This window comes from Chlorocebus sabaeus, chromosome 23 (assembly GCF_047675955.1).
Source record: "Chlorocebus sabaeus isolate Y175 chromosome 23, mChlSab1.0.hap1, whole genome shotgun sequence".
NCBI classification, from domain to species: Eukaryota; Metazoa; Chordata; class Mammalia; order Primates; family Cercopithecidae; genus Chlorocebus; species Chlorocebus sabaeus.
The window spans coordinates 46,212,602-46,237,771 of NC_132926.1; the positions used below are offsets into that span (position 1 = coordinate 46,212,602).

Genomic DNA, 25,170 nt, shown 5'->3' on the forward strand with positions numbered 1-25,170 from the left:
GGCCTGAGGGAATATGGGGGGTTGGTCATCCACCCATCCGACGACACTGCTGAGTGGTCCTTTGTGTGCCAGGCTTTGTGCCAGGCACCATTAGTGCAAATGTAGGGACAGCACGGCAGCCCCGCCTGGGGAGTGAGGGCGTCCTCTGGCATTTAGGATGCAGTGTGGGTGGGGGTGGGGGATGGTCTGCAGAAGGCGCGACTCACCCCAGCTGAGAAAGCAAGCCGGCAATCCGGGAGGAGGAGACTTCTACAGCCTGGATGACAAAGAGCTGGTGAAGCCAAGGACAAGTGGGAAAGGAGCGAGAAGAGGATGTCAGGCAGAGGGGACAGCCTGAGCAAAGACCTAGGGGCGAGAGAGAGGGCGGGACATTCAGAACAGTGGTGAGGGGTGAGGCCAGCGGAAGCAGGGTGAGGGCTCTATCTAGAGGGCAATGGGGAGCCAAGGAGGGCATGTGAGCACAGGAGTCAGATTTCTGTCTTTAGAAGAGTCCTCAGGCTACAGTGATCTTTCTGCAATGAGAAAGAAAAAGAGGGTATGGGAGGCAAAGAATGGTGGCAGAGACCTGTCCTCTAGGGCTCTGGGAGCCTGTGGGTGGCTCTCAAGTCAGGCCCTGCAGTTCAGTAGGGAGGTGGGGAGACGGTGCCCCCCTGCAGGTATCCTGGTTGCAGTCCTCACTTGTGAGCCTGGGTCATTGCGTCTGCACGGTGAAGGTAAAAGTGCTTCTCTGCAAGGGCTGTTGAAGCTACTGGATGGGAAAATGGAGAGGCAAGCTGCCTGGAAACAGGTATACTCTGTGCCAGATTCGGTCCCTGGGGACCCAGCACACCACCAGTCACTGGTGGGCATTTCTCAACTGCTGTTTGATGACAAGAAGGGAGGCAGCTCTAGCCCCAGCTTACCACAGATTAGATATGTGATAAACCACAGGACATTTCAGAAGGCCACAACATTCTCATGACCACAAAAAAAGAGTTTCAAGTTCCTGGGAGGTACAATTGGCTGGGATGGAAGCACACTGACCTGGCGCTCATGGACTCGTCACTGCGTGGTCCCCGCGGATAGCCTGCAGCGACAGCTCGTACCCAAGGAACATGGCCGCGCTCATGGGGAAGCCCCGCACCGCGTTCACAGTGATGCCTCTGAAAAACACCTTTGCACAGGGGCCCAGTTATTGCAAGGGACTGAGCCACACCTCTGCAGGGCCACTAAGGAGGGGCAGAGAATGGCTCGTGGTGCTGCCTGCCCAGGCCCCGTCCCCAGCCAGAGCCCAAAGGACCTGTGTAGGCAGAGACCACAAAGGGAAGTCCCAGTCATGCCCTGCCTTGACCCGTGTCATGCCTGATGGTGCTTTTCCTGCCAGACCCTGATACACATGCACTAAATACTATAGGTAAGCTGTTGGGCCAGGCAAACACCTACATGTGCTTTTTAAATTGCCCTCTCTCTCCCTCTCTCTCTCTTCTTCTCTCATATGCATACACGCACTGTCTCTCTCTGTCTCTCTCTCTCTCTCTCTCCTCCAGAATCTAGAAGCCTTAAGTAGACAGAGCACCCAGCCATGCCCAATCACTGTAGCAGGGGCTTCACAGGACATCCCCAAAGTGGCAGAGAACGGAACTCGAACTGTGCTTAAGACTCTGCAGACATGGAGTTGAGGCACAGCTTTGCCATTGAGGTTGAGGCACAGTTTGTCACTTGGGCCAATGGCAAACTCTCTGGAACTCATTTTTCCTGACTGTAAGAGGGGAGTAATGATAGAATCAACCTGATAAGAAAGTTGGAGGGACTAAATGAGATGAGGCTTTTCAAGCACTTGCACGGTGCCTGGCATACAGTATAAGCATGTATTAACTGCTGATTATCATCATTACCCTCCTTGTTCTTATTAATAGTCTATCACCTAATAGGAAATAGGACTCAACCTCCAGCACTAGGATGCGTGCTCGGGAAGAATGGCCCGTGCTGCTGAGCTGCTGAACTCTGCCTTTGCTGCTCCATGACACCTGCATTTGTCTTCCATCCCCAGGGAGTATTATGTGATGCTTCCCAAACATGGCCTATGATCTTCCTTTCCTCCCTCAATCTTCTTGCTTGGTGTTGGGTGTCAGCTCATAAATGTGATGTGATTCCAACTCTCAAGCAGTGATAACCTATTAGCAGAGATAAGGCCCATTTAGGAACAATAACAACATGACCCAGAAAATGAGAACAGATAAGAGCTTTGGCGAGAGGGACCGTGGGGAGGAGCTGGCCTTTTATACATCCTCTGGTAAGTAACGACCATCTAAAAGCAAGTTCTCACACAAATATAAATGACTTGAGAACTGTCAGGCACAGATAGAAACCTACTCTGATTCATGTATAGTTTTCTAAGTTTAAGAAACAAAACTGGTCATTTTGTAAAAGTAGAAACCAACCCTTTGCATTTCCCCAGTTTCGTCAGTCTCTGGGCACTGTGGTATCAGAGTTGGTGCAGGCCTCTGTCACTGGCTAGGATATCAGGTGACCTTCCTTCAGGAGAGGAGCCTGCACCTCGCAGCAGCCTCCAGGGTGCAGCATGGCCCTAGGGACGGGGCTAATGGACAAGGATCCCTAGAGATGAACAAGTGGCTCAGCCAAGCCCTCGAGCTGTTCAAGCAGTGAGATCCTGGTAATATTAACACTCTTCTCTGATGTCTGACCTTTCTGGAATTCCACAGGCTCATCCAGAGTGACTGAATAACAGCCAGGAACTGGGTCAAACTCCGAGAGGAAAATTCCATGCCGGTGCCCACAGAGGTTGCCCTGTGGGTCTGGGCTTGGCTCTGCTCTGCAAGGCGGAGGCAGCCAGGGCCCGGCTTGGAGTGTGAGCCTTCTGTCCCACAGCACCAGGCTCTGCAGGAGCTGTGGGTCACTTCAGACAAGCAGACAGCCCTCCCTCCAGCAGCTGTGGCCTGCTCTGCTGCGGAGCCCACAGAAGGCAAACAAAGTGCAGACCTGCCAGCTTTTACCCAGAGCTGTCAGAGCATATGACCTCCAGACCGAGTCCCCCTCACTCCCACCCTACAAAGCTTCAGTGGCTCCCTATGGGCTAGGTCAGGTCCATACCCTTTCCTGGCTTGCAAGGACCCACATACTCTCCCTTGCACTTTCTCTGTGCGGCCTGTCACAGTTGACACCCTGGGCAGGTTAACGGCCTGTCATTCCTTTAAGGGGCCAGACTTTTTCCTCCACTGGGCCTCTTCTGGTACCCTCTGCCTGGAGTGCTTCCCAGGCCTGGCTTGCAGCCTGGCAGTGTCGCCATGGCCACCCCCAGGTGGATGATGGCCCCTCACCTTCTGTGCACTCAGTATCTCCCCATCGCAGCACTCCTCACACTGTTCTCCAAGTGTCCCTGACTTACCTGTCAGGAAGGACAGACAACAGGGGTGGGGGTGGGATTCGCAACCACAGTCAGGACAGTGAATGCAGGGCTGTGTGGGTGGTTTGCCTCTGAAACCCCAGCACCTGCGAGCGCGTAGACCTTCCATAAACACATTAAATGAATCAGTGAATGGATGGATGGATGAGTAAATGAATGAATGAATAAATGAACTTTTAGACGTGAAAAAGGAAGAGTCCTGGTGGCTGTAGTTCAGGGTTCCTGGAGCAAGAGGGAGGCTCCAGATTCCCCAGGGACAGCAACCCATGGTGCCTCCGGAAGCTGTCTACCTACAAATGCCCCCTCTGTCTGCCATTCAGCCTCATCTCACCGCCACAGCCCCTCCACAGTAGCTGCTTCCATGGAGCCAAGAATACCAAGGTTCTTCACCAGCCTCGTTATTTCAGATGGCAACTCTCCAAGTCAGAGCTATGGTCCATGTAGCCCAAGACGACCCTAACAGTGGGCAGAGAATCGCTCCAAAACTACCAGATGTTTCTTCTGTTTCTACTTGGAGATGCCTCGACAAGTCCATGGACTTTTGATTTTCCCCACCACGAAGGCTACGCCACTGATCATCCCTAAGTGGGTTACAAAGAGCTACTCAAATTGGTCGCCATCATCATTATTAATGCCTTTCTAATTCTTTCCTGTCACAAACTTCTTCTTCCATAGGAAGGTGAGAACAGATTGGATGATGATGGACTTGGGGCCTTGCACTCTGCCTCTGCGAGCCACGGTCAAGAATGCTTGGGGAGGGGTGCTCCATATGGCCAGAGCCCAAGCCAGCCGGGAACTGGAGCCATCCCTGGGGCACCGGGGAATCCTCTCTACCTCCTCCTCCTGCCGCTGCCAGAAAACTGCCTTTGAGACAACCTGATTGTTCTAGATGGTGTCGTTATTTTTGTTTATGTTACTATTTATGTTCATAAGTAAACAGTCACATATACAAGCATACATAGATAGGTACATACACATATATTCTTATATACACTGTAAATGTTTTTGAAATGTATCACAAGAAACTTTATGGTAATTGCCTTTGAGTGAGGACAGGGACCACAGGCAGGGCATTGACACAGTATATCCTCAGGTAGTTTTGGAAGCTTCCTATGTTCATACATTACCAATTTTTGACCAGTTGATACAAATTTTAAACAATTAACCTTGAACCATCTGATCACGCAGTGGTTACTCAAGCTGAGTATTGTTATCTTGACTTAAAACCTGTCTCTGAACCAATAGTGAGAACCAAATGCTATCAAAATTAAGAAACCAATCATCTGAACTTAGCTGACTTCCAGGACTTCATTTTTTAAAGAGCACAGTAATTTTTGCAGGAAATAATATCAGCAATATATTTTGCCTCTATAGACTTTTTATAAATTATGACACATTAGTATTTGGGGAAGTAGACAAAAACATCTCAGATAAAAATGAAACATCCATTTGAAACACTTTTATATCCTTCTGTACTCATTGGCTGAATCACAAACTCTACTTCTGCTAAAAAAAAAAAAAAAAAGAAGAAGAAGAAGAAGAAAAAAAGATACAAAAGATAATTGAGGCCGCACCAGGGCTGAGCTTCACCCTTCTGTCAGAGCAGCTCTTGTTAAAAATTTTAAAAAGGAATTTAAAATTATGAGAATAGTAAAGCTCTGAGTTTATCCATCCTTAAAACATAAAGATAGAACTCAAGTTCCCTCATTATCACATCTTCTTATACTAACCAGGGTCCAGCCTTTCCTCACACACTATGATATCCTGCTCTTCATTCCCAGGGCACCACTAAGGTCTTGCTTAATGGGCAGTGACCAAAAGTGGATGCAACATTTCAGCTGTGATCTGGTCAGGGCAGAAGCCTCCACCTCCTTTATTCTACCCACTATACTTCTATTAATGCAACCTTGGGACAGGTCTCACTGTTGGCTCACTGCACATTAGCTGATCAGAGCATGGGCTTTTTCTCTTTAGTTTACTGCTCTGTCCGCAGCTCCTAGAACTGTGCCTACCACATACTAGTTGCTCTAAAAATAAGCATTTGAAAACTAAAGCACTTAGGCATTTTTCCTTAGGAGCGTTCATCAAATCAGATTGCCCCATCCTTTACACAGATGATTGATCCATGATTGAATACTAAGGGCTGGACTTTACAGTGACTTCTTGTAGGTCTGTCCTTTAGATGTGGCCCTTTGATCTAGCTTTTGGATCTTGTCCCTCTTATGTGGCATGTTAGTTATTTACCACAACACTGGGTCATCCCAACTCTGTGTCTTTCCCAAGTTGGGGGAGAGAGTAAAACAGGACCTTGGAAAACTTGCTGTAAGAGGCAGAGGAGGGGCAGGTATAGAAATAGCTGTCACCCGTGGTGGTGTGTGAGAAGCGCCTTGAGAGAGGTACAGGAGAAGCAAGCCAAGGACATGGATCCTGGGGAGGGTGGTGGACTGCACTGGGCCTGGAAGGATGGGGCAGACTCATCTGGCAGGGCCTGGGGTGGGGCAGCCATGTGAGAAAAGACTCAGAGCTCTGGGGTAACGCTGGTGCTAATAAACTCAATACTGATCATACTAAAGCAAATGAGAAAGGGTTAACTCTTCCCTATGGGTTACATATTGAATGGAGTGCTTTTTGTATTAACCCACAAATGCCCCACCCTTCATGGAAGGGATGATCATTCTAGGAGAAACTGAGGCCCTGAGACATGAAGCTGCTTGCTTGGATCCTGCCAGCTCACAGTAGCTACATCTGACTTTGAACCCACATCTGCTGACTCTAAGAGCCACATCAAGAAAGCAAGGAGCCCGTGCAAGAAACAGCCAGCAGGATGGTTTCTCCGGAGGGTGATGAATCTGTTTATAACCTTGGACACTGGACGTGGAAGTCTGGTCTATCCTGGGGCAGCACCTTTTCAGGTGGTAGGAAGGGGTGTGTGTTAGGTTAAGCTCTTGAGCTGTAGGAAGAACTGAGGAGACACAGCCAAGGGAAATGGGTCGGAGGCTGCCTCCTCAGCTGAGACCAGAGGTCTGGGATCAGGGCTTAGGTGGGAGAGCAGAAGACAGTTCACAGGGCCTGGAGCTGGTGAGATGAGCTGACTAAGGACAGGAAGGAGGCAAGGCAGCTCTGGCAATTCCCACCAGGAGGAGAGGTGGGGAAGGCACTGAGCCATGAGTGAGGAAGGACTGCCCAACCTCTCTTGATGAGAAAGCAAACTGTGGTGACAGACAGATGTAGACCAGGCCCAGGCACCACCATGGATCAGCTGTGTGGCTGTAAGCAGATTATCAGCCCTCTCTGAACCTCTGTCATGTGGGTCACATACCTACCTCCTCCACTGGCCATGTGAAAAGACCACCTAGGTGAAGTGCTTGACAAAGCACCCACTTGTGGCACCTGACACATAATCACCGGCAGCCGCCTGATCTCCTGATTCCCTTCTCTGTAGTCCCACATCCCCCTAAATGTGTGAATCACCTTCCAGGAACTGACACTGAACCCGCAGGCCTGCTGTGGGCTTACTTTAAGACCTTCCTTCTGGTAACTCTGGGAGATACAATCCAGGACACCTTTATATTTGTTTAAATAAACCCCATCAGCTTGGAGTCGACTTTTCACAACATCCATAGGAGTCGCTGTCCCCCAAGAAATTGCTCCTGCAAAGAGAAAGAAACAGGTGTCAGGGGCTGGCTCCTTAGGATCTGGAGGGGCCTGGCTCCTTGCGGATTTCTACCATTTAGAGATTCATTAAACCGGGAGAAGGGACAGAGCTCAGGAGTAGAACCCGCAAAGTTTGTTTCTGATTCTCACTTGCCACTCGCTGTGAGACTCCCTTCTCTAAGCCTCGGGCTTCTCGTCTATAAAATGGGGTGGCAGTACCTATCTTTGTGGGGCTGTTTTGAGGGCCAAATGAATTGGTGAACGTGAAGCACTGAGCACAGTGCCAGTCCACAGCCAGTGCTCGAGACGTGGCAGTCTTTATTAGCAGTTTTTATTGGAGAAAGAGTAACAGGCTCCACAGGTACTTGGCAGCACCTTCCCGGGACACCAGAAGAGAGCCCAGGGTGAGGCATGAGGCTGAAGGTTTGCAGCTCGCTGAGGGCAAGATTTATTCTGAACCCAGAGAAGCTAAACAAACACATGCAGACAGGCTGCTCACCAAGGAAGGGCCAGCCTGGGGGTTGCAAAAACACAGCAGGGACAGCTTTTTGAAAAATCTCTTTTCAAGTATGTGGAATAGAAGCCTTGGGATCACGTGCCACCAGGTCATCCTCATGGGATATGCTCAGGTAAGGAATTCTAGGAAAACAATGCCAGGTTATTATATAAACACAGAAATTCGTATATTCCTAGATGAGGAGAGAAAAACAAATTGATGTTAAAGTCCAGGGCAACTGGTTTGCATGGTTTTGTAATTGCTGCCCAGTAGCTCCCAAAGGAGACCTTAGACTGCCCTTGGCCCTTGGCCTATCCTGGCCTCTGGTCCCCTCAGCCTCCTGCCCTTGGTCCTCCAAGAGCCTCTCTAAACCTATGCCTTCTGCCTGGACAATGGGACCACTTCCCCAGGTACTGCCCTGGTGCACTCCCTTGTCCCTCAGCCCACGGGAAAGGGCATCACAAAACGGGATTTGCCTGCCAGGCCATTCACACCTGCTCTCTGCAGAAGTGAGAGCAGATGGGGCCTTGCAGTCTTCTCTGCCAGTCGGTACTGACTGAGCTCTTACTAGTAGCTGGGCATGAGCACAGGCACCTGGAGGCCAGAAGGTGAAACTGTAGTTAGGTGGCTAAGACATCAGCTTCATTATGTGTTTGCTATGAGCTGACAGCATGGCAAATTGTGATGATGAGGAGGAGAAAGAGAAGGAGGAGGAGGAGAGGGGGAAAGAGAAGGAGGAGGAAGGGGTCGGGGAGGAGGAGGAGAGGGAGGAGGAGGAGAGGGAGGAGGAGGAGAGGGAGGAGGAGGAGAGGGAGGAGGAGGAGGATTCATGATTTTCTTCTTTCTGTTAGATCTTTCCCATCACATCAAACATGCCATGATGCCAGCCTTCTTAAAAAGCATCCTCTCTTGACTTCCATAACCCTTCTGGCTATGGCTCTGTTTCTCTGTTCCTCATTACAGCATAGCAGAACCCTCAGAAGAGTTGTGTATAGTTGGTTGCACCAATATCCTTCATCCCATTCTTTCTTGATCCCACTCCATCAGGTTTTTACACCCTTCTCTCCATCAAATGGCCCTTACCAAAATCCCCAGTGGCCTCCACATTGTTAAATTCAGGAGGTGTGAGAAGCAGGTACAAAGGCCTTGTGGTCGGGGAAGGGCCAGGCATGGTCAAGTTGCAGCAGAGACGAGTGTGACTGGAGAAAGTGAGGAAGGGGAGAGGAGGAGAAGTGAGGTGGGTGGGGAACAGGCAGCTAGATCACTGAGAGCCTGGAAAACCATTGCAAGGATGTCAACTTTTACCTTAAATGAAAGAGGGATGTGGTGTAGGATTCTGAGCAGGGAGGTTAAGCAGCCAGGCCATGGTCACAAAATGATGAAGTGTGGATTTGAACTTAAATCTTTCTGGCTGCAGAGTCCCTGCTATACTGTCAGCACCAGCTGTGTGACTTGGGATTGGCTACTTAACATTTCTGGACCTGAGTTTTCTCATCTGTGAAATGGGGAGACTGATTCCTGCCTTGTAGAACTAATGGCATCCTTACATCACAAAGGTTGCATTTAATAAACTGAACCATGATAATGGATTTCCTTTCCAAAGCTTAGTAATGCCTGACACAGAGTATGTGTTCAAAATATATCCATTGCCTGAAAATCAAATGGGCTCAAATGGGAACTGCCATTCTCATAGCTGCATAGGAAAAGGGATGAGGCTGAGGTGGGAGAGGACCAGGGACACAGTAGGTACCTAACAAATAATTATTGGGTGAGTACCTAAATGTGTCCTGCCCTCCCCCTGGGCTGAGAAGGGCATGGCAGTTCCCCAGCTGTCCCACTGCCGTGGCCTGCACAGGGGTACGGCTCCACCTGCTGCTGTTCTTACCTGCCATGCCGCCCGCCAGCCACACGGCACAGGGGCTGGGGCCTGTGCAGGCCTCAGGTGTGATCCATTCACTCAGGAACACATAGGGGATGAAGTAGAGGCAATAGCCTGGAACATCCCTCAGCAGCATGGCACTGGCCCCCCGGTACAGCCCTGCCAGGCCCTCATTCCTCACAATGGTTGTAATGCAGTGCACGGGCCCCTGGTATGCTGGCTGCTCCACAGGAGCCACTGCCTTGGACTTCAAACCGAGGTTGGCTGCAAAGACAGGGGAGAGAAGGTGGCAAGTGACCCAGGGCGTTAAGAGACTGGACATTCCCTGACACTGGAGCCAGCCCTTTGACAGTTCCCTCTCATGTAGCCCATCAGCTTTTACCAAATCTGACCTTGGCAGCTCAAACCAGGATACTGAGGTCCCAACAAGAGCCCCTGCCAATATACACAGCCAGACTGGGGATAATCTCAGCCACATGATAGAACACCAGTTACTTTAGGTCAATACCACTACTTCTTTCGAAGCAGATGTGACTTCAGAATGTCTAGAATCAATTATGACAAGCCACACTAAGCTCTTTTTTGAAGCTAGAAAATCCAACATGCTGTGTGTGTGTGTGTGCGTGCATGCGTGTGTGTGTGTGTATGTATGTGTCTGTGTACACACTTATGCACAGTGTGGCAGGGCAAAATGTATATGAGATTTGGAGCCAGACTGCCCTGGCTGCAAATCCTAGCTCTACCGCTTATTGAAAATAATGTATAAATTATTCATAAAATTTAAAATCTATAATTTTATAAAAATATCTACAAATAACTCAAACAAATTGACAAGAAAATACAAACAATCTCATCAAAAAGTAGGCGAAGGATATGAACAGACACTTCTCAAAAGAAGACATTTATGCAGCCAACAGACACATGAAAAAATGCTCATCATCACTCGCCATCAGAGAAACGCAAATCAAAACCACAGTGAGACACCATCTCACACCAGTTAGAATGGCGATCATTAAAAAGTCAGGAAACAACAGGTGCTGGAGAGGATGTGGAGGAATAGGAACTTTTACACTGTTGGTGGGACTGTAAACTAGTTCAACCGCTGTGGAAGACAGTGTGGCGATTCCTCAAGGATCTAGAACTAGAAATACCATTTGGCCCAGCCATCCCATTACTGGGTATATACCCAAAGGATTATAAATCATGCTGCTATAAAGACACATGCACACGTGTGTTTACTGTGGCACTAGTCACAATAGCAAAGACTTGGAACAAATCCAAATGTCCATCAGTGATAGACTGACTGGATTAAGAAAATGTGGCACATATACACCATGGAATACTATGCAGCCATAAAAAAGGATGAGTTCATGTCCTTTGTAGGGACACAGATGAAGCTGGAAACCATCATTGTCAGCAAACTATCGCAAGGGCAAAAAACCAAACATTGCGTGTTCTCACTCAAAGGTGGGAATTGAACAATGAGAACACTTGGACACAGGAAGGGGAACATCACACACCAGGGCCTGTCATGGTGTGGGGAGAGGGTGGAGGGATAGCATTAGGAGATATACCTAATGTAAATGATGAGTTAATGAGTGCAGCACACCAATATGGCACATGTATACACATGTAACAAACCTGCACGTTGTACACATGTACCCTAGAACTTAAAGTATCATAAAAAAAAGAAAATAAAAGTTAAGCACAATAAAAAAGAAAATAATTTATAAATTATATATAAAATTTAAAATCTATAATTTAATATTTATAATTTTATAAAAATAAAATCAATAATTTTTAAAAAATTATTTGGAAAAATTCGAAATTTACCTTGGCAAGTCAGCATTTTCAGCCCATTTCCTTAACGTTAAAAGAGGGAGAGGTTGTCATGAGTGCACATAAAGTAATACATGTACAGTGTCCAGCATGGTGATTTGAACATTGTAGGGGCTTAATGAGCTATCAACTGAGACCAAAGTTGCCGACATGAATTGGTGGCAGGACCCACAGGTTGGAGAGCTGGGTATATTCTCAGTGACTCACTCCAGCCCTGGCCAGGCTGTGCCCTAAACAGTTGTAGGGCAGAACTGGGGCTCTTGGCCCCCAAAGTCCTGGGACCCAGGGCTGCTATCTTCTTGTCTCTCAGTAGTCTATGCTGGCAGCTCAGGGGTTGTCTCCAGGTTCTTCTAGGCGTGCACATAGCCAGCAGAGACTCTGCCTCTCTCTCATTTGCTACCCATCTCCTGCTCTGGTGCTTGTCTTCTCTGCTATGGATCCTTCTCTGCTATGAGGCTTTGATTCATGACCAGACAGACCTTCCAGACCCAGTGCAGATAAAGTAGGCTCTTGTTCTTAACTTTCCCTTCTCCAGGAAATAACATAATGTGACATGACCAGGAAAGGAATAGAATAAAGTTTGTCTGTGACCACAAGCCTATTTTGCCACCTGAGTTTAATTCTCTGTACAGCGTTTCAGTTTGGTTTTACACATGCTGGTAAACAGGCAGACAGCTTTCATCATATAGGTCAATGTCCAAGTCCCCCAAACAGTCCATCTTTACCAGCAGAAATGTTAGGAGCATTCAGCTTCATGACTCCACAGTCTGGAGACTGGAGAATAAAGGGCAATCTGTACTTTAACTCATCCCAGAAGCAGGTGAAGTTGAGGGGGAGGCTTCTGTGTGCCTGGGAAGTGTGCTTGAACAAACCCATGCTGTATTTTCCATCTGCGAGTGGGGAAGGGAGTGAATCCCTGCCATAACCATTAGGCCAACTTCAGTGTGGGCAGGAGATGGAGCCAACTTCTTCCACAGTGGATCCCATAGGAGGTGAGCCGGGGTGGTAGCCACCGTTGGGGGCACAAGGCCCCTCTGAGCAAGATCAGACATGATGGCCTTTGAAAGCCCACTGAGAGATCACTAGGCATGCCTTCCTCTTCCAAATCCACGGTGCTACTGCCTGGTTCATCTGAGGAAATTTTGCCATTAGACAGAATAGATGTCATTGTCCCAACGTATAAACTTTGCCTGAACTGCTTTCATCTCCAGGTAACACTGACTTGACCCAGAAGTCAAGGTTTTCATGAAGCAACTACGGGTAAATAGTGGCTTTCAGGAGTTACTGATTGAAGGAGAGGATCTTGATAACAATCTGCTCGTTTGAAAGTACAGATGTTGGGAAAACACTCATCAGACCTCCAACTGGCCTTGTCAACAAAATTCCTGTACTGTTTTCCTTTTCTCTGCAGAGTAAGCAATAAGGAAATTCTCTCTCATTCTCCCAGGTTTGCCACATAACCAATCTAGCTTTTACTGCTTCGGAATTACCCATTTATGGCTGTTAGTGCAGTATAATTATCACGGTGACTCCCATCACCAGGATACTGACACGACTCCAAACTGACCCAAGTTTATACTGTGAAGCTCTTGGAATTCTTTCTAGCGTCTTCATTCCCAATTTTTTTTGAAAAAACTTTTTATTTGGAAATAATTCCAAATTTGCAAAAGAAGAATAAAAAGCAAAACAGTATAAAGAATGCCCATACATACCATTTACCCAGATTTATCCATTGCCAACCTTTTTGCTCATTTGCTTATTTTTTGTGAGTTCTCTCTCCCACTCTCTTCACTTCCCTCCCTTCTCACTCGTGTGCATTCAATTCAACTGAATCAATGTAATTGTCCCAGTGTCTAAACTTTGCCTAAGCCCCATTCATTTCCAGGTAACAGTGACCTGACCAGGAGTCAAGGTTTTCATGAATCAGCTATGGGTACGATGTGGCTTTCAGGAGTCATTGATTGAAAGAGGGGATTCTGATAACAACGTGTTTGTGTGGAGGTACAGATGTTGGAAAAACACCTATCAAACCTTGAACTGACTTTGGCAGCAAGACCCAAACCTATCCTTTTTCTTCTTTTCTTCCCAAGGTAAGCAATAGGGAATGTGTGTGTGTGTGTGTGTGTGTGTACATATAGATGTATTTTTACACATTCATACATAACTATTTTCTAAACTATTTCTGGGTGAGTTACATACTTGATGGGTCTTTACCCCTAAATATGTTGAAACATATTTCCTAAGAATGGAGATACTGTCTTACATAACTATAGCACAATTATCAGTTTCACATAGCTACATTGACAGTACTTTAATCTACCATCTATAATCAAATTGTCATTTAATCTTCATGGTGCTCTTTATAGCATTTTCCCCTCCAGGACAGGATGCAGTGCTTCAATCTGGAACATTTCCATAGCCTTTCTTTGTTTCTTGTGACACTGACATTTTTTAAGAGTACATGACCCGTCCGCTTGTTAATAGAGCTTTCCTGATTTGGAGTTTGTCTGACATTTCCTTACTACATTGTGGCCATACATTCTTGGCTGGACCTCCTCCCTATTCTTAAGTCTCATTCTCAAAAGCCCCTGTTCTCCTCCTCTGGCCTCTTATTCTTGTTTTTATCAGTTTTTTTTTTTTTTTTTTGAGGTATACTTTTTATTCAATAAAAGGTAAAGCTCTCAAGTGCACGATTGATAAGTTTTTACAATTGCATTCACCTATGTCATCACACTCTACAGTGGAAGTGACTTCTTATATTTGAAATAAACTGTTTTGTTTACAGTCTAGTTAGGGAGAGCAGTGATTCCACAGGCTACCTATCCTCCCCTGATTTTCAAGGTAAAAGAACTCTGTGATATCATGAGGTGTCATTCATTGAGAAGCAACCTTTCTCTGGGGCACTGGTTATAACTTACAAGTCTATCAGCACTGGCACTACCAATAGTGGTATGCATGATTCATATTGGGTCCACAGAGCAGAATGTCATCAAAGGTAGTTATTATAATTCTATGCATAGATATACCTGAGATAAAAATGCATCACACCACCACCATTTGTGAGGCCCAAAGTCAGACAAACCTAACATGATGATGCACTTATCACTTATACTGATTTTCAATTCAACAGCAAGAGTAGGAGCCATAGAAAACTACGACCAGTGTAAGATAGCCCTGCTGATAAACAGGGAATAAACAGAAGAGCCTTCTTCTGGAAAACAGCAGAAATCTCCACCAGTGGCCCATGTGGTGCTAAGTGCTCTCTGGCTTGTGGGGGTGGCAGAGTCAGGGGGATGCCAGGACACTTGGCAGACAGCCTCAGGAAAACACTGAATCAGAGTTCTTGGTACTCTGATACCATGGGACCAATTTTAGTTTGTGAAAACCCAATTTTGATGACTCTTAAAAGCTGATTTGGAAAGTTACTGGAAAGCCAATCTTGGAAATATGCACAACTGAGATCTGTGAACTTGCATGTCCTTTGTCCAAGGAACCTGAGGAAGACTACAAGGTGCCGGATCAGGACACAGCTTACAGGGAACTGCCAACTCCCAGTCCATTGTTCCTGAACCTTCAGGGCGTACACATATATGTGAAAGGATTGGCATTAGGTATATTTCCTTCTCAAGTGAAGTGTACCTAATTTCTCTAATTAGAATTTTTTATTCTGTAATGAGGATAAAAACATTAATCAAATTTTGATCTTTTTTAAATCATGAGTGCTTTGCATTTGAGACCAACCTTTGCTGCCTCTCTAGAACAAGGGCATACTACCTTTTATTAGGATAGATATGGATTATGTACCTCAAAAACTGCTGCCTCTCTAGATCAAGGGCATACTACCTTTTATTAGGATAGATACGGATTATGTACTTCAAAAACTCAGGATGCCTGTGATTTCCTTCATTTTCCCAACTTCAATTAGGGCCATCTCAGGCCCCCTGCACCTATGTAACCAAGACTAGCAAGATGTTCAAAGTCAATGAAAATAGCAACCCGCTGCCCTAGGACGTGGAGAGGGCCCAGGCCTCCTGCCTTGTCCAACTCAGACCCGGCCGGCACACCTAAACCTACAGGCCATGGCTATCTGGCTCTGCAGCTCTCTGTGAAGTGCTAGTGCCTCACTGCTGGCCTCCTGTTTAGCCTGGGAGGTCCCTTAGAAGGTAGATGCTTCTACAGGGAGTTTTATTTTGGGGGGTGCGGGTTGTAGGTCCAGGTTTCGCCAATCCTAACAGGTACCAACGCAGCCATCTCTTAGGGCACATCCAACTTCAGAAGGGCTGAGCTGGGCTGGACACAGACTGGGGACACCAGATCTACCACTGTTGCCCCTCTTCCAGAACCCAGGGACCCAGCCACAGAAAGCCACTGTGCCTTCCTCAGACACAAACACAAAGATGTTCCATTTATTTTCCTTTCTCAGTCAATGCTATTCAATGTCTTCAATGGGCCATGACCTTGGAAACAGTAAGGCCAGCAGAAACACAATGGCTGGTCACTGAGGGGAGCAGGGCTGGCCCTCAGGAGCACAAAGGCCTGGCCACTCTCTGGAAGAGAAAGTGCTCCCTGCCTCCTCTGCTGTGTGGGTATGTGGGTGGTGGGACGGGAACACAATGTAGTTTCTCAACAGGCCACTTTCTACAGAAAATCCTTGACAAATCAGCCATCCACAAATGAGGACCTGTGGGTCACTAGTCAGGGACGTGCGGGTTTTCACAAAGGTTCTATGTCCAGTAAGGCTCAGCCAGTGGGAGTCATTTCAAGGCACCCCAGAATCCGTGAGCATTATGCATTGACAGAATTCCTACAATGTCTCACACATACATATGTGCCCATTTTTCTCATATGTGTAGGAGCTATCACAGGTAACACAATAACATTTTACTTAAACATACTAGTAATCCATAGCAGCTTCTTGACATATTTGTTTTCTTAGTCCACTAACACTTAAAAGTACAGCTGCTGTTTGATGGGTTGGACCACATTTTCCATATTAACAAGGCGCTCTTAGAAAAACGGGCCCGCAGCCCATGCCGGAGGCTGTGCCCCCTAGTATGGCTTGACTCTGTTGCTACTGTTTTCTGAGCATGTTGTTTTGCCCTTAGTGTGGCGGTGAGTTTCCTGTTGACAGGAATCATACACTGTGGCCTGAGTCCCATAAATATCTCAGCATCTACTCCATGGACAATGGAGCACCTGACTTAGGCAGGTCTCAGCACTCCCAAGACTCACACCCTTGGCATTCATCAAAAGGCTGACCCTGACTGATCCTTGGGTCAGAGGCTTTAGATATTAAAGAAAATTCCAAAATCAGGGTCCCACCTACAGCACTGCTTAGATGTGATGGAAGCATCCAGCAATGTGGCTGTACATCCTCCAGCAGACAGGCTGGCTGTAACATCCTCAGTTTGGGTTTGAGCTTGAGCAGGCTGGTGGACCCCTCAGATCACTTCCCAGGATATTACCAGCTGGGAAGCTCCTACCTAGTTCCTGTTGCTAAGAGTCCAGCAGTTTCCTCATGACCTGAGAGGCCCAAGATAGGCAGATGCTTTCATAGAAAGAGCCCTGGATTTGCATTCCTGTTCAGTTGCTATTTAATGTACAACCCCATGCAGGAGATTCAATCTCACTGGGTCTCAGTTTCCTCATCATCTGTGAAAGGGGCAGAGTAAGTGGCCTGTCCAACTCATTTGGTTTTTATGAACGTGAAAAGGGAATGTTGACAAATGTACTTTACTGAAATGCATGCCATGCAAATGTCCCTTACTTAAGGCAAATAGTTCTTATTCCTATTTTTATCACCCTGTCCTTATATGACTCTGGATTCTGGAAGTGCTGGACCTGCCAACTTCAGGCAGCTGTGGCCTGCAGCCAAGTCTACTGAGGGAGATCACTGTTGCCCACATGGGGCCAAGAATGACCAATACTGGTGTTAAGTCCAGAAACCAGGACAATACTTGCTGTTGTCAATTGCTTTAAATAAACATGTGTCACCAATGTACGTAATTTGTACAATGGTGTATTATGCACTACCGTTAATGTCTGGTAACCATGTGGGACAACTGTTTGAAAAGGACAAACTGTTCAAAGGGTTCTAACTAGTCAAACCGTTCAGAACAAGGACTTCTTTGGAACTGCATGGCTATATGCTTGGCCTCTCCACAGACCTCCTCCCTTCACTCCTGGGCTGCCATTGCTCCAGCTCTCACTTGCTGTTGGCAACCCACAGCCTACTTAAGAAGGCCCAGGCTATACAGGCCTGGGTTGTCTTCAGGTTTTTGGGTTCTTTTCATGTTCCAAGGGTTCCTGCCTTTCTGCATAAGCTTTCATCTTCAAGGGTTGTGTGTCCCTTCAGGGATTTTAACATCAACAACCCCTACCCTGTACCGGGAAAGTCTTGGAAAATCTGCTGTTCCTTCCCAAGGTCAACCTGCCTGGAGAAGAATATTTTCCTTGGTTACCACACATCTTCAAAGGAGCAATAAAACCATGTTGCTAAAGAGACAAATGGATGCACTCCGGGCCTCAGAGGCACAGCTGATGACCTCCTGGGCAGGCATCTCTGAGGATTCAGGGAAACTGCAGAAATGTTTTTGCCTTATTTTGTCACCATGCAGATTCTTGTGCTCAGATGGCTTTTTGGTCTCACCTGCTGAGACTCACCTCTCAGCTGGCCCTCTCTGCTGTTACCGTCCAGCCCAGCTTGTCTGCTCTTAGCATGTCCAGAAATTAGGACCTTCTTCACCTCAAATCCTGGCCACGCTCTGATTCCTTTCTATCCAGATTGTCTTCAGTATGATGGAGCCAGGTCTTCTGACATCAATTCCCTCAACTTCCTCCCACTTGCCCTCAAGAATCTCTCTGCATTTTTAATTTCTTTCTTCTTCTCTCCCAACTTGGAAATGAATGCCTTTTCCTTCTCCATTGCCCTCTGTCTTTGTCCCCATCATCACCTCAACTTTAGCACTTTTCCCCTCCATATGCTCCTTTCTCCTACTTCAGTAACACCAGTTTCTCAGGACTCAGTTTCTAGGGGTCATAGAGTTGCATGGCCTGGGGTAATTCCCCACCTCCCCAAGGGACAGCTATGTGAGCATGGACAAATTATGTAATTCAGCCTCGGTTTTCTCATCTGTAAAATAAAGATGATAAGTGGGCCTATTTTATAGGGTTGCTGTGATGATAATGGAATGGGCATTAATGTGGTATAGCTCAATACATGGTACGAGCTCGATAATTTTAACTGCAGTTATTAGTGTTACTGTAACTCTCTGCTCCTTCCCAAATTCCTTCAGTAAGTCTTCTTTTTGCTGCCATCCTCTGCCTTATTTGCAGCTCACTTGGTGTTTGCATCTAATGTCACAACCTCAACTGTCACTTCTATGCCTATTGCACTTGTGCCTCTACCTGCAGCCCTGATGCTTCCAGGTGTAGTCTCACAGGCACCTCACACTATGCAGACCAGGCCAAACTCATCCTCGTCTCACTCAAGCCTGCCCCTCCAGCAGCAGCCACAGTAAGCATTGATTGATTACCTGCTCCATGTCAAGAACCGTCTCACATGTTTCATTTGCCACTTAATTCCCTGTGTGGGGGGTTCCACTTGTCTCATTGTCATCCAACTTCGGGATCTTCAGTCATTGTTGACACTTACCTCTCTCCTGCTTATGCCTAATGCTCGGCCTGCTGCTTCTATATCATCAGGGCCACTGGATCTGCCACCCATCTCTGTTTCCAAGCCCATGGCCCCAGGTCTGTGGCTGCAGCCTTCAAATCAATCTACCCACTTCTACAATTCCCACTACTCTTCCACCCCTTCCAGAGGCCAGATTCCTCTTCTCCAGCACAACTCTGATTGCATCATTCTGGTGTCCAAAGTGCTTTACTGCCTGCTGAATATAATCTAAGCCCACCCTCAGTGAAGAAATCCAAGTTCTTCCCAACTCACTCGGCATCTTCCAAAACCCCCACTGTCTGTGCATTGCTTGTCTGTGCTAACCAAAGGCTCCCTTGTCCCACCATGTGCCTACATTTTCCTGCCACAGAATCTTCCCCTATGTTGTTCCCACAGTGTTAAAACACTTCGCCATCCCATGTCCCCATCTCTAAATGCTACATAGAACTAAAAGACCTGATCAATGGCCACTTCCTTTCTGGAGGCTTCCTGATACACCAAGCCAGAGTTAGGGGTTCCAAAGCCTTTCATGAGGCCTTTCGCATTGAAGCACATATCTGGCTCCCCACCAGACAGTGGGCACCCTGAAGGCCGGGGCTTCCAACGCTTCTTTACCCGCTGTGCCTGCCTCAGAGCAGGGGCTCAGGAAATGCTTGTGAATGAACAATTCACAGTGAATTCAAACAGGTGTAAAACTCAGCCTCTTGCCTCCAGTTGTGCCTGGTGCAATGACTAGGATAGTCAGCACAGAGTTAATGTTCGGTCCTTCCCTGATCCTCCCAACTCCGACCTCCGTTATGTAGAGGGCTTTGTGATCTGCACATTAATTAGGCTTTTAATAGAAACACAGATCTAAACACTCCCAGATGGGGGAGGAGTGAGTGTCATTAACCCTGAACTTCTAGGAAGGACATAGCTCAGGCAGCAGAGGGACTACTGGTCTGCAGGGCCACAGCCCTGACTTCTAGCTCAGGCTCAACAGGCCACCTAGTTAGGCTCATGCCCATGCAAAGGGCAGTGATTTTAAAAGGAAGGGTTTTTTCACAGGTGCCTTACTGTCACAGACACATCCAACTGAACACAGGCCAGTGTCTCCCTGCTTGCCAAGTGGCAGAGGCCCCAGGAGAATACCTCTGTTAATTTGGAAGCATTTACACGGGGCATAATTACTGGTTATTGTGCAATGGCAGTCAGCGTCAAATGGAAATTCCGTTTAAATGTAAGCAGTCACTTATATGATTTGGTAAAGCTCTTCTGGATAATAATTTCATAATAGGTACCAAGAATGTTAAAAATGGCCACACCCCTTAACCCACTCATGAGTCAAAGAGCCCACACATTTAGGGAAATAACCCTAAATAAAGAGAACTCTTTATGAATATATTCGCTGATCACATCACTATTTTTAAAAGAGGAAAAACTGCAAACAACCTAAATATTCACCAGTAGGAAGATTGTTAAATAATACATTTACTAATAGCTAACATTTATTTCACATTTTCTATGTGCCAGACATTGTACTAAGGTCTTCAAGTACAATACATTTCATTGCATCCCAGCTATAAAGTAGCTATTATTGTCATGCCTGTTTTGCAGATGAGTTAACTGAGGCTCGGTGACATTAGGTGAGGTGTCCAACCTTTTTTGGGTTCAGTGGAAGTAGAATTAGAAGCAGGTAGTCTAATTCTGGAAGCTTAATTCTCATCATACTACATAGACCCTTTCAGTGTGTGTGTGTCTGTGTGTGTGTGTGCATGCGTGTGTATTTGATGGACTAGGGCACATCCATTTTAAATATTGCCCATCTACTTAAAAAAATTTATATGCTATTTTAATAACATGGTTAATGTTTCTGTTACAATGCTGAGTTAAAAACAGGACATGAAATTGCCCATATAGCATGATCACAGCTTCTTAAAATCTTTAATCTATGTATACAGAATGGAAAAATAAACACATTAATGTGTTACCAGTGGTTGTAATTGCATGAATGGGTACTTTCTACCTCCACTTTCAATGTTCTGTAGCTTGTAGATTTTCAACCATGGATCACCACTAACAGACAATCAGGAGGGGCTGCCTGAATATACACTGGCTGTATATTTGCCAGTCCCCCAACCACCTAAGCTGGGCTCTCACCTCAATGTGGCCTCCAGTCCACCTGTCACATGTCCCAAAGCAAAGAAGCCAGAGGCCTCTTGGCACCTGGCTTCCATATGTGAGTGCTGTCTCTTATCACATAGGATCACCCTGGAAGTGGACTGGCAATCCTGAGGCAGAACCACAAAATCTGATCAGTCTCACAAGCCCTGCCCAAGGCTGCCTAGCAATGCCTACATGAGCAGAGTCAACACATGGATTGGGCCTGACCCAGGTCACAGACCACAGGACTGCAGCCATCCCCAGCCTCATTCTATGCAATTCACATAACCTTGGGTTATATAGTGTTCTGTTTGTTTTTCATTGAATTACATGATCATTCCAACCAAAATATCTCACATAAAAATCTACCTTTTTGCCTTCTCTTAAAAATCAGAGGATCCAAGCACATCAGGCCACAGGGCAACATTCAATTAAAGTGGGGTTGTGGCCACTCCCTTGGACAGGATGTGGGCCCAGCTTGCCACAGTCCCCACTACTCCCAGCTGTCTCTCAGACACTGAAGCTGTCACATTAGGCTTGAACTATGCTTTTCTAATAGCAGAATGTGGCAGAAGGTAAAATATGTTCTGTGTCCAGGTTTCAATCAAAAGAGGAAAAATGAAACATAGGTTAGGAGAGTTGTGTTCTCAAGAAAAATGGGAGAGGATTCACTTTCCCAGATACCTCTTCTCACTTATGAAACTACTTTTGCAAAAATTAGATCAGTGAGAAAATTATGGCAGTGGGGGTCAACCTAATCTAGCCAACTCCCTTTTTGACTTTATCCTTCAAGCTGCCTTGATTATTTCTTGGCTTAGGCTGAGCTAACTTTGCCAGACATTCAGTTTATACTTTAAATGATAATCGCCCTTCCCTAAAAGTAATGAGAGGTCAACAGGCTAGAGGGAGGAGAGGAGCCTGAATTCTGCTAAGGAATAGACATAAAGGATTGCCAGCCATCACTTTGGAGGTCACAGATATGCAACTCCCCCAATTACTTCTGCCAATAACATCACTGCAGGAGCAATCAGCATTGTGAAACCCAAGATTAGCCCTTTGAGATATCTTTTCAGACTTTTTGTATGTCTGACACCAGTGGCACCAACTCACCAGCCCTGCTCCTGGACCCACCAACCCTGCTCCTGTGGCCCCACCCAGAAGCAACAACATGCATAGGAGGACCATTTCCCACACCTCTATGATTGCATGCCAATCAATCAGCAGCAAGCACCCATTGCCTAGCCATCTCCATCCCTTCCCACAAACTGCCTTTGAAAAAGCCCTAACCTATAAGCCTCCTATGAGATTGATTTGAGGAATAACTCTGTCTCCCATGTGGTGTGGCTGGCCTTGTGTCAAATAAACTCTGTATTTACTGCAATGCCGAGGGAGGTGATATGATTTGGTTGTGTCTCTACCCAAATATCACCTTGAATTATAGTTCCCATAATTCCCATGTGTCATGGGAGGGACTGGTAGGAAGTAATTGAATCATGGTGGTGGGGTCTTTCCCACGCTGTTCTCATGATAGTGGATAAGTCTCAAGAGATCTGATGGTTTTATAAAGAGGAGTTCCCTGGCACATGCTGTCTTGCGTGCTGCCACATAAGACGTGACTTTGCTCCTCCTTCACCTTCTGCCATGTTTGTGAGGCCTCCCCAGCCATGTGGAACTGTGAGTCAATTAAACCTCTTTTATTTATGAATTGCCCAGTCTCAGGCATGTCTTTATTAGCAGCAAGAGAATATAGGAGGTTACATGTATGTTAGCTCCCTGTCCTGATGAGTCTCTGAGTTTTCTATCTCTAGCCTAGAGGGTTCCTGAGGAGCAACTGAAAGAAAACCACATTTCTTCTCATTTTCTGGAGGGATTCCTGGCAGAAAACAGTGCCTGGTGACCCTTTGTCAGCCTCCCCTCCCTTCCCCAGTAGTTGATCCTGTCCAGCACCTGCTGTCACCAAAGTCTTTCCCCCAAGCAACTGAGGGCAAGGGAGATCAGAGGAGGCAGCCCAATGCCACAGAATTCACACCCATCCCTTGGAACCCACAAGCTGTGCCCATTACTTGGACAATGTCATTTTGGAGACATGCTCCCAGCCTACTTCTCCCTAAAGTTTGAAGCTATTTGTGTGCATGACAATTTTTTGCAAAGGCCCAGGTGGCCCAATGTTATCAACATTGTCATAACCTCAGCTTCTACAAATTCTGGGGCAAAAGCAGAGATGGCAACAGTGGCTCTGAATCAGACCTCCTCCACCTCCCACTAAGGGAGGGACCTCAGGGTATGAAACCTCTCTGTGCCTCAGTCTCCCCATAGTAAAACTTCAGGAATTGGGTTGTTGTAAATATTAAACACATGCCAAGCTCCTAGCATAGTGCTTGGCACACAATTAAGGTTCAGTAAACATGGGCTACTTAGCTACTACTGCCAAGACCATTCTTATTCAGCCCAGATCACAGAAACTTGTAGGGACACGGCAGAGGTGGGTCCTCCAATCTCGGCTTTTACTCTCCCTCCACTCACTCGGTGAACCATCTTTGTCTTTGTCTTTGCTCTTTGTGCTAAGCCCATGAGCCCTGGCTCTAAGGGCTCAAAGCTTTGCAGGGTTGAGAAATATTTGCCCACAGAAACCTCCCATGCCTTTTACTAAGAGCCTTCTCCATGCTCCCAAAAGGCAGGTCTCCTGGCACACAGGGAAGAACAGAACAAACCCATGTTCATTTTCTGTTGCTGCCTCGGGGGTTTATTTAAGAGAACCGGTTTCCTTCTGGCACCGCAGACGAATAAACAACCTGAGGCCACAGGCCGTGGGCAGATTGCCATACAGGAGGCTCAGGGAATCTTACCTATCCTGAGACATGTCAGCGCCTCCCATGGTGGAGGGACAGGGTCCCTGTGTTCTCACTACTCAGAGGCTTACCCAAAAGACAGGGCCCTTTAAGGATCTTGACTTCCCGGATGGGAGATCTGGAGGGCCCCAGGGAGGCCATGTCCCGGGCTTCCACGCCTAGACAAGGCAGGCCGGAGTGGCCCTTAGCACTACCTAGGCAGGTGCACAGCCCTACCTCCAGGCTCTCCTCTCAGCCCTTCTCCCACCCTGCCCCCAAGCCCTCCTTGACCCCAGCCTGAGAGCCCATTCTATTTCCCTACCATCACGGTTTGTAGGGACCCAGTTCCTCTCTGGTTCTCAGCTGGATGCGGCACTGTAACAGAGACAGGACGCAGTCTTTTGTTTACCACTGCATCCTCAGCACATAGCCCTGCACCTGGCACCCAGTAGGTGCATAACTATTGTCTTGCAGATAAGTGAACAGAGATGGCAATCATATCTGCCTCATGCCGTCATGGTGGGTATTAAAAAAGGTGATGGGTGGACAGTACCTTATGTGGTGTCTGGCACACAGTGAGCATGTCACATTGGCAGCTGCTAATGGTGGCTGCTCAGCTCCCAAACACTGGCCAGGAGCTGTGCACCCTGTTTGGAGGCCATGCTTGGGTTCAGCCACTCCCTTGACTGCCTCCCATTCTTCCTCTAGTCTCCCAATGCTTCTAGCCTGGCCTCAGGATCCCCTATCACTCAGGGCCTGGTATGACACCATTCTAGCACACTGTACAGGGAAAGCTGGGGTGGAAGTGGGCAGGACAGAGGATAGAACAAGATGTTGTCAAGAAACCTTCAAATGCCCCAGACTTTCTTAAGGAAAGTATTTCTTGGGAAACACCTCTCTTGGTGTCCAAGCTGGCTGAGGGCCCACAACAGATATTGCAAACAGACACTCGCAAACCTACCCCCATTTCCTCCCCTTCCAGGGACAAGGTGCCAGGTGGTAAAGGAGGCAGGGCTGCTCCCAGCAGTCAAAGAGCCTCATTGCTGAGCATTTTCCAACACCTGAACCCCAAACAGTTTTAGGACGTATGGAGATTTCCTTTCCCCTAAGGTAAGCTTTTCTGAGGCAGTTAGGATAGAGCAAACAGCCAGCACGGGGCCTAGATGCCTGGGTTCTCAGCCTGCTCATGACAGCCTTCATTCCTCTACATCTTTGCTTATGCGTCTGGGATGGGACACATCAGCAAAGGTCAAA

At 47.1% G+C, this 25,170-nt stretch overlaps 1 protein-coding gene across 2 annotated transcripts in view; it reads right to left on the reverse strand.

Moving 5' to 3' along the window:
* Window positions 1-246: 246 nt before the first annotated feature.
* The window catches only part of SLC25A48 (solute carrier family 25 member 48), a 47,127-nt gene continuing 22,203 nt past the window's right edge, over window positions 247-25,170 (reverse strand). The window contains exons 5-8 of one of the 2 annotated variants that reach the window (XM_073010676.1): window positions 9,439-9,696; window positions 6,920-7,053; window positions 1,024-1,153; window positions 247-345 (exon numbers count right to left, since the gene is read on the reverse strand). In XM_073010676.1, coding sequence (XP_072866777.1) covers window positions 1,031-1,153; window positions 6,920-7,053; window positions 9,439-9,696 — 515 coding nt within the window. In that variant the 3' untranslated portion in view covers window positions 247-345; window positions 1,024-1,030. Of the gene's footprint in view, window positions 346-1,023; window positions 1,154-4,284; window positions 7,054-9,438; window positions 9,697-25,170 lie in introns of those variants that run through there. The other variant, XM_038007589.2, reaches the window with a different exon arrangement.